Below are 12,871 nucleotides of genomic sequence, written 5' to 3' on the forward strand. Positions count from 1 at the left end.
GAGCGGTCCACACTCCATTCCACAGCTCTTTCCAGGTAAGAGAGTTGCTTTTAGCCAACCTGATAGATATAATTTTTGAAGCAATTCCACGACTGATTCAACTCACAAAAGGGCCACATTGTCGCACATGGCAGGAGGAACGACAAATCGTTCCTCGGAGCGGGATGGAATTTTATATTAAAAAATACATTCTAGAGTTTATGCCTACGAATACGTATCCTCTGGTCGTGTGACCTTGAGAGGACGGAAATGAGCCCAAAGGATTCCACTTAATATGGCAAGGCAAAGAAAAGTAAATGGTCGTTTGAACTGCGAGCATCTCATCTAGGGCTTTTAAGAGAGCAGCGCGATGCACCCTGGGCTTTTAACAACCACAGAACGGATCTCCGGACTCACACCGGACCGCGCGTGGGTTCCCCAGGGGAGCCACTTACTGACAGGATGTTCTTCATGGTGATCACGAAGACGTTGTACGCGATCAGCCAGTCCCAGTAGCGCAGGATCACCCTGATGGGCCTCAGCAGCAGGTCGCCCCCGAAGAGCAGGAAGTAGAAGCAGGCCAGCAGGTAGCCCATGCAGAAGACGCTGATCCTAGTGGTGCCGGTGATGAAGACGACGGTGAGCACGAGCCAGAACAGGTAGCTGAAGACGACCACCTTGGACATATCCAGGTACGACCTGGAAGCAACACCGGGCTGTGGAGGGGCGGCCCCACGCACCACCACACAGGGCCTGCCGGGGCGTCTCACCCGGGAAGGGAGCAGGGCTGCGCGGTCCAGTCGCCTCCACCTGGAAGCTGTGAGCCCTGCGTTCACCCCTCACCACACGCCGCCTGGTCTACGGGAGACCTCGCCCCGGCAGGGACAGACGGGGAGGTCACGGGAAAACACCATGCATGTGTTTAATATCATCGAATTTAGGCCTAACCTCCCACAGGCAGCCAGCTTTTCTGCCTACCACCGAGTACTCAGAGGCCCTCTCTTTCTTCCTAAGGAGCCACAAAGACTCATGCGGCCGAGGAAATTCCATGACACAGACACCTCCCAGAGCAAGAGGGCGACGGAGAATGGATTCCTGCCCATGAACTGGGAGTGAGCAGATGACAACAAGCAGGTTCCACCTGGGATGACCAGCTCTCCTTCAGATGAGAAGTCACCCCGACAGCAGACACACAGCTCCAGGCTCTGACTAACACTCCCTCCGCACCTCCCGGGGCCAGTCGAGGGCCCTGTGGTGGGGGCCGGGCCTCCACTGCGACCTCCTGATGGGAGGTGAGGCCACCACAAGGGTCTGTGACCTGCTGCAGCAGAAACAGCTGCTGGGGGTCCCGGGCCTGGGACACTGGCTGACAGAAGCCATGCTTCCGGGCTGCGCCCCCCCTGCATTCGCTTAATCAGAGCAAACGCAGAGGTTTCGCTTTGGTTCTTTCTCTTTCCTGGTTTGAGGAGAAATGCTGAAGAACCAGTAACAGGCCAGGTATTTGAAACATGACTTGGCATTTTGTGGGACTTAATACGGAATCCTTCCACCAGACACGTGCCACGCTGTCCAGCTTCGCTGGGGAATCAGTCGTACCTCAGAGGCCCGCTATCAGGCAAGCGGACTTTGGAGCTTCACTGTTTTTAAAGTAAAATACTCAACATTTTAACATGTTTGCATGAGTTTTCTCATGAAATACACCATACTCATCTGCACATGAAGGAGAGCGACTAAGACGCTGCGTCTTGGCATCCCAGCACCGCACAGGTGGAGCGAGGGGCGTGGCGCAGGCGCGGTACCTGACCGCCCCAGGACTCCCACCCCCCGGCGTGCGGCGTGAAACTGGGCGAGAGCGTATTTGAGCGAGAGTGTGTTTGTGTGCACGCGCGTGTGTGTGAGTGCGCTGTGTGTTTCCATGCGTTTCCCCTCCTTGCCTGCAGCTGCTCATCCCACCTCCAGGAGCCCCAGGCCTCCGCTCCTCCGGCCCGACTGCCTTGGGTTCAGAAGTCAGCAAGCCGAGCTTGAGAGAATGACAGGGAGACACCAAGCCAGCACGCTTCGGGGAGGAGCCTCGGGGACCCGGGGCAGGGAGTGACCCTGTGTCTGTCCTGGGGTGAAGGGGCAGCTGGCTGCTCTCCGGAGCGGCCGAGGGGTGTCCAGGGAGGACGGAGGCTGATCCGGAAGTCGGCTTCCAGACGGCTGAGCCGTCCTGCCCCGGGGCCGCTCAGTTTCCTGTGTGTGTACTGGGAGAGAATGGGGCGGGTCAGGGCTACCTGCAGTGGACGAAGTCCGGGACAGGGTTGTGCTGGCTGAAGGCGGCGGCGTCCAGGCTCACGCAGATCTCCACGTTGTCCCCCGCCATGACGCGCACGGCGGCCTTGTTCTCATCCTCAAAGGTCTGCCGCTGCAGGGAGGCGCACAGGAGCAGCAGGAAGTCGTCTGGCGAGACAGCGGTGGGCGATGAGCCCCTCCCCGCCCTCTGGGCATCAGGAGGGCTGTAGGCAGGGCCCCGCTCCCGCCGCCCACGCGGGGGTGCAGGAGGGGCCGCAGATGCCCAGGGCTTGGGGGGCCGTCCCAAGACCCCGTCCACCCGTCAGAGAGTGAAGGCATCAGGGGCTGAGATGGGTCTTCTGCGACCTGCCCCCCGACAACGTCTGCGGGCAGGTACCCTCCCCAGGCCTGGAGGGGCCGTTGAACAGTCTCGCTCCTCTTCCTCTCTTTACAAGCCCAGGACGCAGACGTCCGGCCTTCTCTGTCCTCTCCACCCGCACTGCACCTGTGACCAAAGACCTCCCAGGACACGCACTTACAGACGAGGAACACGGGGTTGGGCCGCACGATGAAGTCTGGGAAGTACAGCCACTTGACGATGTTGTCGTTGAAGCTGGCGCCCTTGAACCTCCAGGGGTAATCTGGAGGGCGGGGGGGAGGTCAGGGCCCGTGCCCCCATCTGCGGGGAGCCCCCTTCCCCCGCCCCCGCCCGCAGCGCCGCTCACCCCGGCAGGGCGCGGGCGGGATGCCGATGCACACGAAGTACTGGAAGGTGATGATGCAGGCCAGGAAGCAGCAGTACTTGGGCCAGATCTCCGCGATGGCCTTCCTTCGGCGCCGGTACAAGACGGCGATCAGCCAGCAGGCGTGAATCATGGCGTAGAAATCCATCCGCTGACCGATCACGTTAACTGACATGAGGAAACAGGTCTGCGTGAGGATGAAAGAGGCAGTCGGGTTTACAGGGAAGGGGAGTGGGGTCAGGGGTGCGCCCTGAGTGGGCGGGGGACCCGCGCTCCTGCTGTTTGCCTGCTCTGCCTCTTTGGGGGCGTCTTCGCCACGAAGTCAGAGGGCTGGACATAGGGCTCCCGCCGGGAAGACTGACCAGGCCACGGCGACTAAGAACCACGCTGAGTGGCGGAGAGAACGGCGGCTGTGAGCTCTCCTGAAGCATCCCTGCTCCAAATACACTCCCCAGGGACAGGCCCACCACCACGTCAGGTCAGAACGGCCGGCCGAGGCCCCACATTCAGAATGCGCAAAACAGCCATTCGGGCGTTTGTAAGACCAGAGGCCCGGGGGCCAACTCCAGCCGCAGAGCAGGGGAACCGGCACCTGGTCCTGGAAAGACTCAACCAGGCCAGGCCGACTCTTCGCCGCATCCTCCTCCCTGGGCCCGAGGAGACAGAGATCAGGGCGTGGAGACGTGCAAGGAAGCCCCAGGGTCCGTCCCCGACCCAGCCCTGCAAAGCAGCCACTAGAATTCTTACCGAAAAGAGAAAGAAAACAGGCGAGCAAGGAAACCCACCTCCAGCCCAAACTTGTAGAAGAAGTAGTTGATAAAATACTTGGCACAGCTGACCAGCCCGTCGTCCAGGTGGTGTCTGGTGACGTCGTGGAAGATGGTCTTAGACACGGGCGCGGCGAGGTTGTTCCGGCCCCGGTAGTACTCCTGATGGCGGTAGACGGTGACCTCGAAGGCCAGGATGGCTAGCATCAGCAGGTTGTTCTGCAAGCCAGAAACAGCGGGGCTGAGGCCGTGCGCCGCCACGCAGTCGCCTAGAGCAGCCCGGCTCTGAACAGCCTGGGTGTCTGAAAGGACAGCGCTCTGTAAAATCCCGCCTCCATAAAATACAGTCCTGACTCAATATGGTCACAAGGGCGGAGTTGCGTGCAATGCGCCAAGCAGGCTGGTTGGATCTACGATGCCCAGACCGACGACGGGCGACGGCCCTTCCTGCTCCTGGGAAGTACACACCTGCACACGAAGAAGTGCCCTGGGACCTCGGGGGGGGGGTGGACGGGCCAACCTTCCGTGCAACTGAAAGTGAGAAACACCTGTACAGTGATCTACAGGGACCCCCTGGGAGACAGACTGAGCTGGAGGACGGGGCTTCACATTAGAGGGGAACTTCTGAGCACCTCCAAAATCTGGCTGGAAAGAGCAGCGGATGGAAAAATGTGCGGATTATACCGCAGAATAACAAAGGTGGTAATGATGTTAATGACGACGCAGCTGACCTTCACGGGCCAGACACCACTCTGGTCGCCCTCTTCAGATCCAAGCTGCTTTTATCCTTGCACCTTTTAAAGGCAGACACTGTTCCTACTCTGCCAACAGCCTCTGCCACGTGACATGAAAGCTACGCAAAGGAAAATGAGATGTCTAGTACACCTGAAGATTTCAGGAGCCGAGACACGTGTTAAGCGCACGGCCAGCACGGCCCAGCGGAGCGCGCTGTGGCTCACGGGAACCGACCGCTTCCACTTGTTTGTTGCAGCTACTTGCAGTCAAAATCCTCTTTTCGCAGATATGCTCTTTTTATCTAATTTCCTCTAAACCCATATATGCCCTTTGTTAGACTCTGTAAGGAATGAGAATTCACAGAGCAAAAGATTTCTCATGATGCTACCCCTCCTTCTCAAATAATCACTGGTGACCATTTGGTACGATTTACATAATATTTCTTTGTGTCTAAAGGGGATCACAGGCGTGGTGTTTTGAAGGTTGCTTTTTCCCCTCCAACTCGGCAGCATGTCTTGGGCACCCTTCAGAGTCTGATGTTGTCTCTACTGCAACCTTTGAGAACGTTCCAGTGACCATATTTGTCATGCTTTATTCAATTAACCTCAGACCACTGGATGAATCTCTTTTCAGGGCAACGCAATACTGCTCTGAATATTCAGTCATATGTGCTGCAGGTGACTGCAAACGCCACGTAAGAGGGTGAGGTTACTATACGGGTGAGACTGGGTCCCCGGGGAAAGGGATCAGACGTTAACTCCGCAGACAGACGAGGCCTTTACCCGCAGGTAGACGAGCAAAGGGGAAGACTTCCTCAGGCCGACCCACTCGGCGGGGTCGATGGGGGCGCTGTAGAGCAGGGACTTGTTTAGCTGCTGGAGGGGTATGTTCGTTTGGTTTTCATTTGGCTGAAAAGAAGAGACAGGGGAGTAAGAAGTGGCCCCTCCGATCAGGCGAGTTCAGACTCGTCTCCTGTGGCTCTGCGCAGAGGCACGTGCCGGGTGGGGCGGGAACCCCGACTCAAGGGGGAAATCCCAGCTTCGGAAGAGACTGGGGTCCAGGCCCCCCCCCCCGCCCCGGGCCCAGCTGACTTGGGTCCAACAGCCCGTGCCTGGGGATGTGGGTTCACCAGTCAGCAAGTCCCCGCAAGTCTTGGAGGCTCACCAAGGAGCAGTTGACAGAGAAGTTCTCAGGTTTGATGGTTTGCAGCTGGTACAACATCTTGCAGACGATGATCACACACGTCCAGACTGTGCAGACGCTCGAAGCCAGACGGCGCAGCTTGGCGTACGGCAGAGCAAAAGCCCAAGAAATCAGAAATACGTAGTTGAACAGAGACACCTGGGGACAAAAATACGTAATGTGGCTCGACATCTACAAAATGTGGCAACTTGATTTGTCCGGTTCCACTCGGTGAATCAAACTGACTGAGTTCCCAGGCCACGCCCTTGGGGCCAAGAGACTTGCCCGGAGCAGAGACAGGTTGTAGCTGGAGGACGTCTACTAACGTGACCCCGGGCAACGCAGAGGCTCCTGGGAGCAGACTCACAAGGGGTCCTCGGCCTAACCTGGAGCGCTGGGAAGCATCCCCTGGAAGAGGCGACACCTGCACTGGCCCTTGCAGGGTGCCTGAAGTTAGCCAGGCCAACAGAGGGAGAAGGGCGTTCCAGGTAAAGGACGTACAGGCGGAGGCAGGAGCGCAGGGAGCAGCGTGGTGGGGGCAGGTGACCCCAAGCAACTGGTGATTTTGGAGTTGGCAGTACTGAGCTGCAGCAGAAAGTGAGGCTGGAGGTGCAGCTGGGGGCCGTGTTTCTGCGGCCCTTTAAGTCCTGTGCATGGGCCTCTGTGCAGGGAGCAGAGCCACGAAGGGCTTTACACTGGGGAACCCCGAGGAAAGATGGCATTTCATTTAGATTGCGTCACTGAAGAGCGCAGGTGCGTCTGCGGGCTGGGCCCGAGGTCAGGAGACCAGCTCACACACCCTGCAGTCGTCCAGGAGGACAGGGACAGGGCGACGCCAGGCCAGCGCCGCAGAGGTGGGAGGTGGAGTCGGCCGGGGGAAGGGGTGAAGGAGGAAGCACAGGACAGGGACGCCTCCCAGGGTCTGACTGGGGCACCAGTGCCCCCGGGGGGGCCACGCCGGAGACAGGGCCTGGGGTGGGGCAGCTGCAAGGAGGAAAGGGGTCAGCCTGTGAGTGTGTTTATCCATCAGGGGAGACGCCCACTCATCTCTAAGTCTTCCTCACAGCTCACAGTCCCTTGAACGGCCTGGAGGCACCACCATCTCACTCAGCCCTGGAAAATCCTCACTTACTCTGAATATCGTCACCCTCGTCTCTGGATGTGGCTAAACCGAGGTCACAGAAGCACTCCGTGCTATCGGGGGGAGAAACCGCGAGCACGCGGCTGGCAAAACTGAATGTGTGTCCAGCACAGGCGCTCACGGAGCTGCGTGTCCCGGCCTGGCTCGCGGGGCTGCGAAACAGCAACATGGCAGCTCCAGGCTGGTGGCAGTTCTGCGGTGCGTTACCTGCTTGCCTCCAGGACAAGGCAGCGCCGTGAGCGCTAAGCGCGGAGGCTTTAGGGGAGAAGAGCCGCCTTTCAGAGCTGCTGGAGGATGAAAGCACCGCTGGAGGAGGACTGGCCCACCCACTACAGAGCCGCCACAACACGACAAGTAGCAAACGTGGAAGGCGCTTTGGGACACTCGAGGCCGAGGTCCTGCCCAGCGGTCACTTGGAGAGATGGGGCTGGAGTTCCAGACGCACGACCCGCCGCGTGGGGACGGCACGCGGGACACAGGCGCTCCGGCCGTCACCCACGGAGCACGCAGAGTCAGAGGAGGGGATGCGGACAGAGCCCGAAGGCCCCCGAGCAAAGCTGGTGACCAGGGAGGAAGGGGCCCGGGAAGTGCGGGTTCGGAAACCAGAGAGGGGAGTGCGAGGACGAGGGTCACCAGGATCCACTGTCATGGAGAAGCAAGCAGGATCAGCGTGGACAGGCCCGGTCAGGGGGCTTCTGTCTTTTATCGCTTTCCAAACAGCAAAACTGGGGCTCAGGGAAGGTCCCAACCACTGCGATCCTTCACGCAGTGGTTGGCTGTGGTCTCCTTGCACCCCTGATGATGGGAATCTCACGGAACGTACGTTAAAGAAAATGGCAGATACCGGGGCCCCTGAGGTCTGTCCCCCTTCCCAGGACGCTGTCCTCTGCTTTGCTGAGCGTCTAGTGTGTGCCCGTCTCAGACCCTGGTGCCCTGATGTGCTGGGAATTACACCTGAAAAGTCAGGGAGACCCGGGGAAGGGAGGCGGCGCCGCGCTGACGGTATGGCTGGAAGGACGCCGATGTTCACTTGCCTCTTTCACGGACACCCAGATGATGTACGAGGACACGATCTTGACGATGTGCAGCTCCAGGACCCACCACAGGGACGTCTGCAGCTTGTGGAAGCACTCCAGGAACTTCAGGAACAGCACCGTCAGCCGGTCGATCACCAGATGCCACTTGTTCCTCAGATCTGCAACGCAGGGAATGCACCCAGCAACACAAAGGGGGCGTGCGTGCGTGCGTGCGTGCGTGCGTGTGTGCACAATGATTATTTAGAGCTTATCTTGTGTTGTTCCGACTGTAATGAGAAACTGCAAGACAACCAGAGTGGACGAATCCAAGAGCCTCAATCTGGCGGAAGGGGGCCCACGGATCCCATATGTGAGGGCACGGACATCACGCGCTGACACGGAGACACCACAGCACTGCTTTCACGCACCTTCTTATTACATTTATGTGAAAAACAGTGTCGACTTTATTTACCATTGAGGCTGAGGTATATAATTCCCTAATTTACCCCAAATATTAAGTAGCTGAGCTCCCTCTAAATGACACTTTTCTTGCCAAAACAGTGCTCCCCTACGCGCCAGTCCCCTTCCTGGGGCTTAACAAGGGGGCAGGCAAGGCGCCACCCTCCCCCGCCACCCAGGAAGAGCCTGAGAGTGGACCCTGGTTCTGGGCCTGAACCCCCGGCCACAGCCCACCAAGTGCGCCCAGACTCACCCTAGTGACAGTTTTTAATCAAATTAGTCATTCTCTGCTTTCTACCTCGTGTATTCTACCTTATTATGTTGCAGCCTTGGCCCAGGCTTCTGCCCGGAAGGTCAGTCTGGGTTCCCTGGAAGGAAAGCCCCACGGGGCCTTCCAGGACCAGCACGCCCCACCCCTTGCAGACAGAAGCTCAAGGCCCTGCACAACCAGCACGCCCCCCCCACCGCAAACAGAAGCTCACGGCCCTGCACGGGCTGAGACTGGGGTCCTTGTGTGCAGTGGCTTCCTGATGCGGCTGGGGTGGCGCCGCAGTGACAGCCTTGGCTCTGAAAGTTTGCCAGGCTTTACTCATTCACAGAGTGACTCGGGTGGCAGGTCAGCGCAAGGGTTAGGCCCTACCTGGGCATGCTTCAGAGGCGGGGGTGGCAGGTACGGAGGGAGCAGGTGCGGCCCAAGTTAGGGTGAGACGTCACTGTAAGTAAAGCTCGCACTTGCCTTTGGGCAGTGAGACAAGCCTGGTCCCAAGCCCTCGGCCCCCAGGGCTCACGCTTCTTCGCTGGAGGACACATCGCGCAGCGCAGGGGGCGCTTCTGGGTGAAGGGCCAGCCCTGGGGGGAGCCTGCCTCTGGGAGGGACCGTCCGCACACAGCGCCGGGGCAGCGAATGACCGTCACAGCCCCAGAGCGTCACCCCAAAGGCTATGCTCTCCAGTTCTCCCAAACTTCCTGGAAGCTAACAGACTAAAGGAAGCTAAGCAGGACCCCGTGGGCCCCTGGGGACAGAACCCCGCGTGTCCCCGCCTCTCGTTTGTAGAAAAGCATTAGCCTCCTAGGCCTTCCCTGGGCCCCAGGAGCGAGCTAAGCAGAGAAGGGGGACACGCAGACATGCGGGAAGACAGGCAAGCACAATGGTTCAGCCTTGAAACAAAGCCAAGGACTTGGTTTCTCCTTCCTGGGGGCTGCAGGTCACACCCTGAGCCGCACCCTTGAGTCGTTTTGCAGGCGCTGAAACCCCCGCCAGGTGGAGGCGCTGGCTGCACGCTGACCCCCAGCACGCGGACCCCAGACGGCCTGGAGCCCGAAGGGTAACGATGTCACCTCCCAGTTACCTCAACACCAGCCTATGAGAAGGTCCACGGACTGACGTGCACCGGCAACCTTCTCCCCGACCTCGCCTTTAAAACCCTTCCCTGAAAGCCACCGGGGAGCTGGGTCTTCCAAGCACAAGCTGCCCGCTCGCCCTACTTGGCGCCGCAGTGAACGCACTTCCATTCACCGCAGCCTGCGTCCAGCGCACATCCGTTTCACCCACTTGGGGCAAGTTTCACTCCCGCCGCCCGTCAGCCAGCACCCGCTAGCGGGCAGCTCACCTGACGCCGCCTCCTCCTCGTCCTCGTCCTCGTCGTCCTCGTCCTCGCTGTCTTTGCTGAGCTCACTCTTCTTGGCCTTGGCGGGGCAGCCCCCCGGCTTCCCCTCCCCAGGCCCAGCCAGCGGCTTGGTGTCCGCCGCCCCCAGGCGGGCGGTCAGGTTCATCATGGCGAGGTCGGGGAGGCTTCCCTCGGGGTGGGCCAGTCTGCCGGCAGAGAGCAGGGAGTCAGGGCACGAGGGGCCCGGGACACGCGAGCGAGGCGTTGTGGAGGAGGACAGACGAAATGGAAATCAGCACACGACATGGCCTGGCAGGTGGGCTTGCGAGCGCCTGGGCGCTTTTTTACTTTTTAAAGCTCTTTCTAAAAATGAACTGTCAATTTGGTGAGGTTCGGTTAGCTTTTCCAATTCGGGTTCGAGTGATTAGTCGGTCATGAGAGCTATCGACACCTAAACTTGACATTTCCCCGCAGGAGAAAATGGTCAGAGTTCAGGCCGCAGAAGCATGAAATGGCATCGTGTGAGCTAGCATTTCATGGCTTCACAGGGGGACTTACTCATTTTGGTGGATTGGTAATTTTTTCTCGATGCTGCTCAAAGTAATTGAAGTGGAAAGGAAAAAGAGGAGATGAGAACAGAAGAATTATAAGGAGAGTCAGAGATCACACATCATGCTACAGATCATCACTATCGCGCTCCTGTGTGCGGCTGCAGCAGGCCTCCGCCCAGCGCATCCTGGGGCGGCGCGCGCAGCGTGCTCCGGCTGGGGGCCCTGCGCTCGGCAGCCGGCCTGAGATGGACGCGGCTGCAGCTGTGGAGGGCGGGACACTCGGACCGTGGGGGCAAATCACGCCATGCTTTTCAAGGCAGGCAGCAGACCACCCTGCAGCAGTCAAGTCAGTCGCATTGGAAGGAGGATTTCCTAACCTCTCAGGTGACGTGGCGTTCCCGGCAGCCTTGGCGCAGGCCGCTCCCATCCTGCCACCGCCTGAAGCAGACGCAGCGGAGGCTGGCGCTGGCAGGGGTAAGAAGCCCGCCTCCCGCCCCCACCCGAGGGCAGGATGCGAGCGGCTGGACCAGGGTCCCGAGAGGAGGCTGCGCGCCCCGCCCAGGGTGGGAGCTACAGCCTCGGGGAGCCTGGGCGGGGGCACGCGTTTCATGGTGGGTAATAACAAGCCTGCTCTTGCTCGGCCTTTTTTTTTTTTCGAGTATATTTTTTCATTCGCATTCAAACAAGCGTCTGAGGCAACATTCGTGGGCAGTGAAGCAGGCGTTAGGAGACGCTCTGGTTTCTCCACCTGCGATAATTAACCCACACGTCATGGCCTGGCTGTCACGGGGTGGACGCTGAGTAATGTCACTGTGTTTGTGCAAGTGTGGGCTCCGAGTAAGTTATTTAACCTTTCTGGAATTTACCTTTTTTTTTAAACAAAATGAGGACGTCTGGGTGGATAAAAATCTTAAGGTCACGTGCAACTTGCTGGTTTCTCATTTACAATACCTGTGATGTTGAGTGACTATTGCAGTGAATTTGTAATAAAGCCACAGACTTTCAGACAGCTTATCCTTCCAGAGTAATTCTGTTTAGCAGGGTGCCAAGCAGGTAATTGCGGAACGTTGGAAACGGGCTGTTAATCTGATGAGTAGAGGACGTTCTGAGGGTGACGGAAGACATCGCGCTGGGGTGTGCTTTGCTTTCTCAGGCCAGAAGGCTCGCCCTCCACCTCTGGAAGGGCTCCCCACTCCTGAAGCTGCAGTCCCGCACCTCCTCCAGCAGGCCTGCTCGTCAGACCTCAGGGACCTCGTCTCCTGCCCTGCGTTGTCAGGAGTCCCACGTGTTGAAAGGTACCGAGGTGGCAGTCAGGTGCTGCACACCTGTCGGTATTTCTGTGTTCCCTTCCGGGCTTGCTGGGGAAGGCACCTTACAAGCGCGAAGACACTTTCCTTACGACAGGAATGTGCAGCTTGTAGTGCGGAAGTACCGCCATTTCTGACGTCTACCTGGACGCTACCAGGACTGGAGACTGACAAGAAAACCACTGTCCAGTAATGAACGCAGAGATGAGGCTGTTCCTACAGCCGCCACTTTGGCCGCGCAACGAAACGTCCTCCAGCAATGGGGCCCCGAAAGTGCCGGGCGGACGGAGGGGAGGCTGCTGACCACAGGAATGAGCATTCGAGTACACCTCTTGGAAGGGAGTCCAGGAGATGCACTTCTGGAAACCTGTTCCAGGTGCCAGGGGTCTGGGACTAGACGGAGCTGGGGGGGGCGGGGGAAGGGCTTCTGGGCCTGAAGCCCTTCCTCTCTGACATCCTCCTCGCGAGGAAACAGTGGCACGATGCCCGCGGGAGCTGGGACGCTCGAGCTCGCCAGCTTGTAAAACAGGACAAAAAAAGAAAAAAGAGAAAAGGGCGGGGGCGTGTATGGTGCTGTCACTTACTCGCCTAGGAGTCTGCGATCTGAAACTTCACGGAGAACACCTGCGTGCATGAAACGTGTACAAATGGAAGTATTTTCAATGTATGATTGGATTTTATTCTTTTAAAAAGACACCTGTGTGAATCCTTTCATCTTCCTACCGTTTTCCTTCACTTTCATCACAGCGTGTTTTACAGGCCACACAAAACTGTGTGATAAGCGGGCCCTCGCGAATCAGAAAGACTAAGATTCAAACCTCAACCAGACATCGGACCCGCCAGGGGGCCTGGCCAAGCTCCTTATCAGGTCTTTTAGGTCTCAGTTTGCTGAGCTGTAACGTGGAAGGACAGCGCTTACTTCCAAGGAAGCTGCGAAAAGGAAGGTGATTTCCGTCCAGCGCTTGACAGGGGAACATTCGTGGAGTAAGGAACCCCCTGCTCGTGACGGGTCTTCTTTGCTCCTTGACAACCTGTGTCCCCCTTTCACGCAGAGCCAGCGGTGGAGCTGGAGGGACCACACAGCACAGCAGGTGGGGGGTGCGCCACACTCAG

The 12,871-nt window shown here is 58.6% G+C and overlaps 1 protein-coding gene across 3 annotated transcripts in view; it reads right to left on the bottom strand.

Moving 5' to 3' along the window:
- The window catches only part of PIEZO2 (piezo type mechanosensitive ion channel component 2), a 283,354-nt gene that overhangs the window by 55,939 nt on the left and 214,544 nt on the right, over positions 1–12,871 (bottom strand). For 2 of the 3 annotated variants that reach the window (XM_072949278.1, XM_072949279.1), the window contains exons 19-28: positions 10,459–10,491; positions 9,904–10,106; positions 7,853–8,013; positions 5,660–5,836; positions 5,278–5,403; positions 3,779–3,979; positions 2,976–3,180; positions 2,790–2,891; positions 2,253–2,418; positions 435–678 (exon numbers count right to left, since the gene is read on the bottom strand). In XM_072949278.1, coding sequence (XP_072805379.1) covers positions 435–678; positions 2,253–2,418; positions 2,790–2,891; positions 2,976–3,180; positions 3,779–3,979; positions 5,278–5,403; positions 5,660–5,836; positions 7,853–8,013; positions 9,904–10,106; positions 10,459–10,491 — 1,618 coding nt within the window. The remainder of the gene's footprint in view (positions 1–434; positions 679–2,252; positions 2,419–2,789; positions 2,892–2,975; positions 3,181–3,778; positions 3,980–5,277; positions 5,404–5,659; positions 5,837–7,852; positions 8,014–9,903; positions 10,107–10,458; positions 10,492–12,871) is intronic. The other variant, XM_072949277.1, reaches the window with a different exon arrangement.

The sequence above is a fragment of the Vicugna pacos genome, chromosome 24 (genome assembly GCF_048564905.1).
Source record: "Vicugna pacos chromosome 24, VicPac4, whole genome shotgun sequence".
Lineage (NCBI taxonomy): Eukaryota > Metazoa > Chordata > Mammalia > Artiodactyla > Camelidae > Vicugna > Vicugna pacos.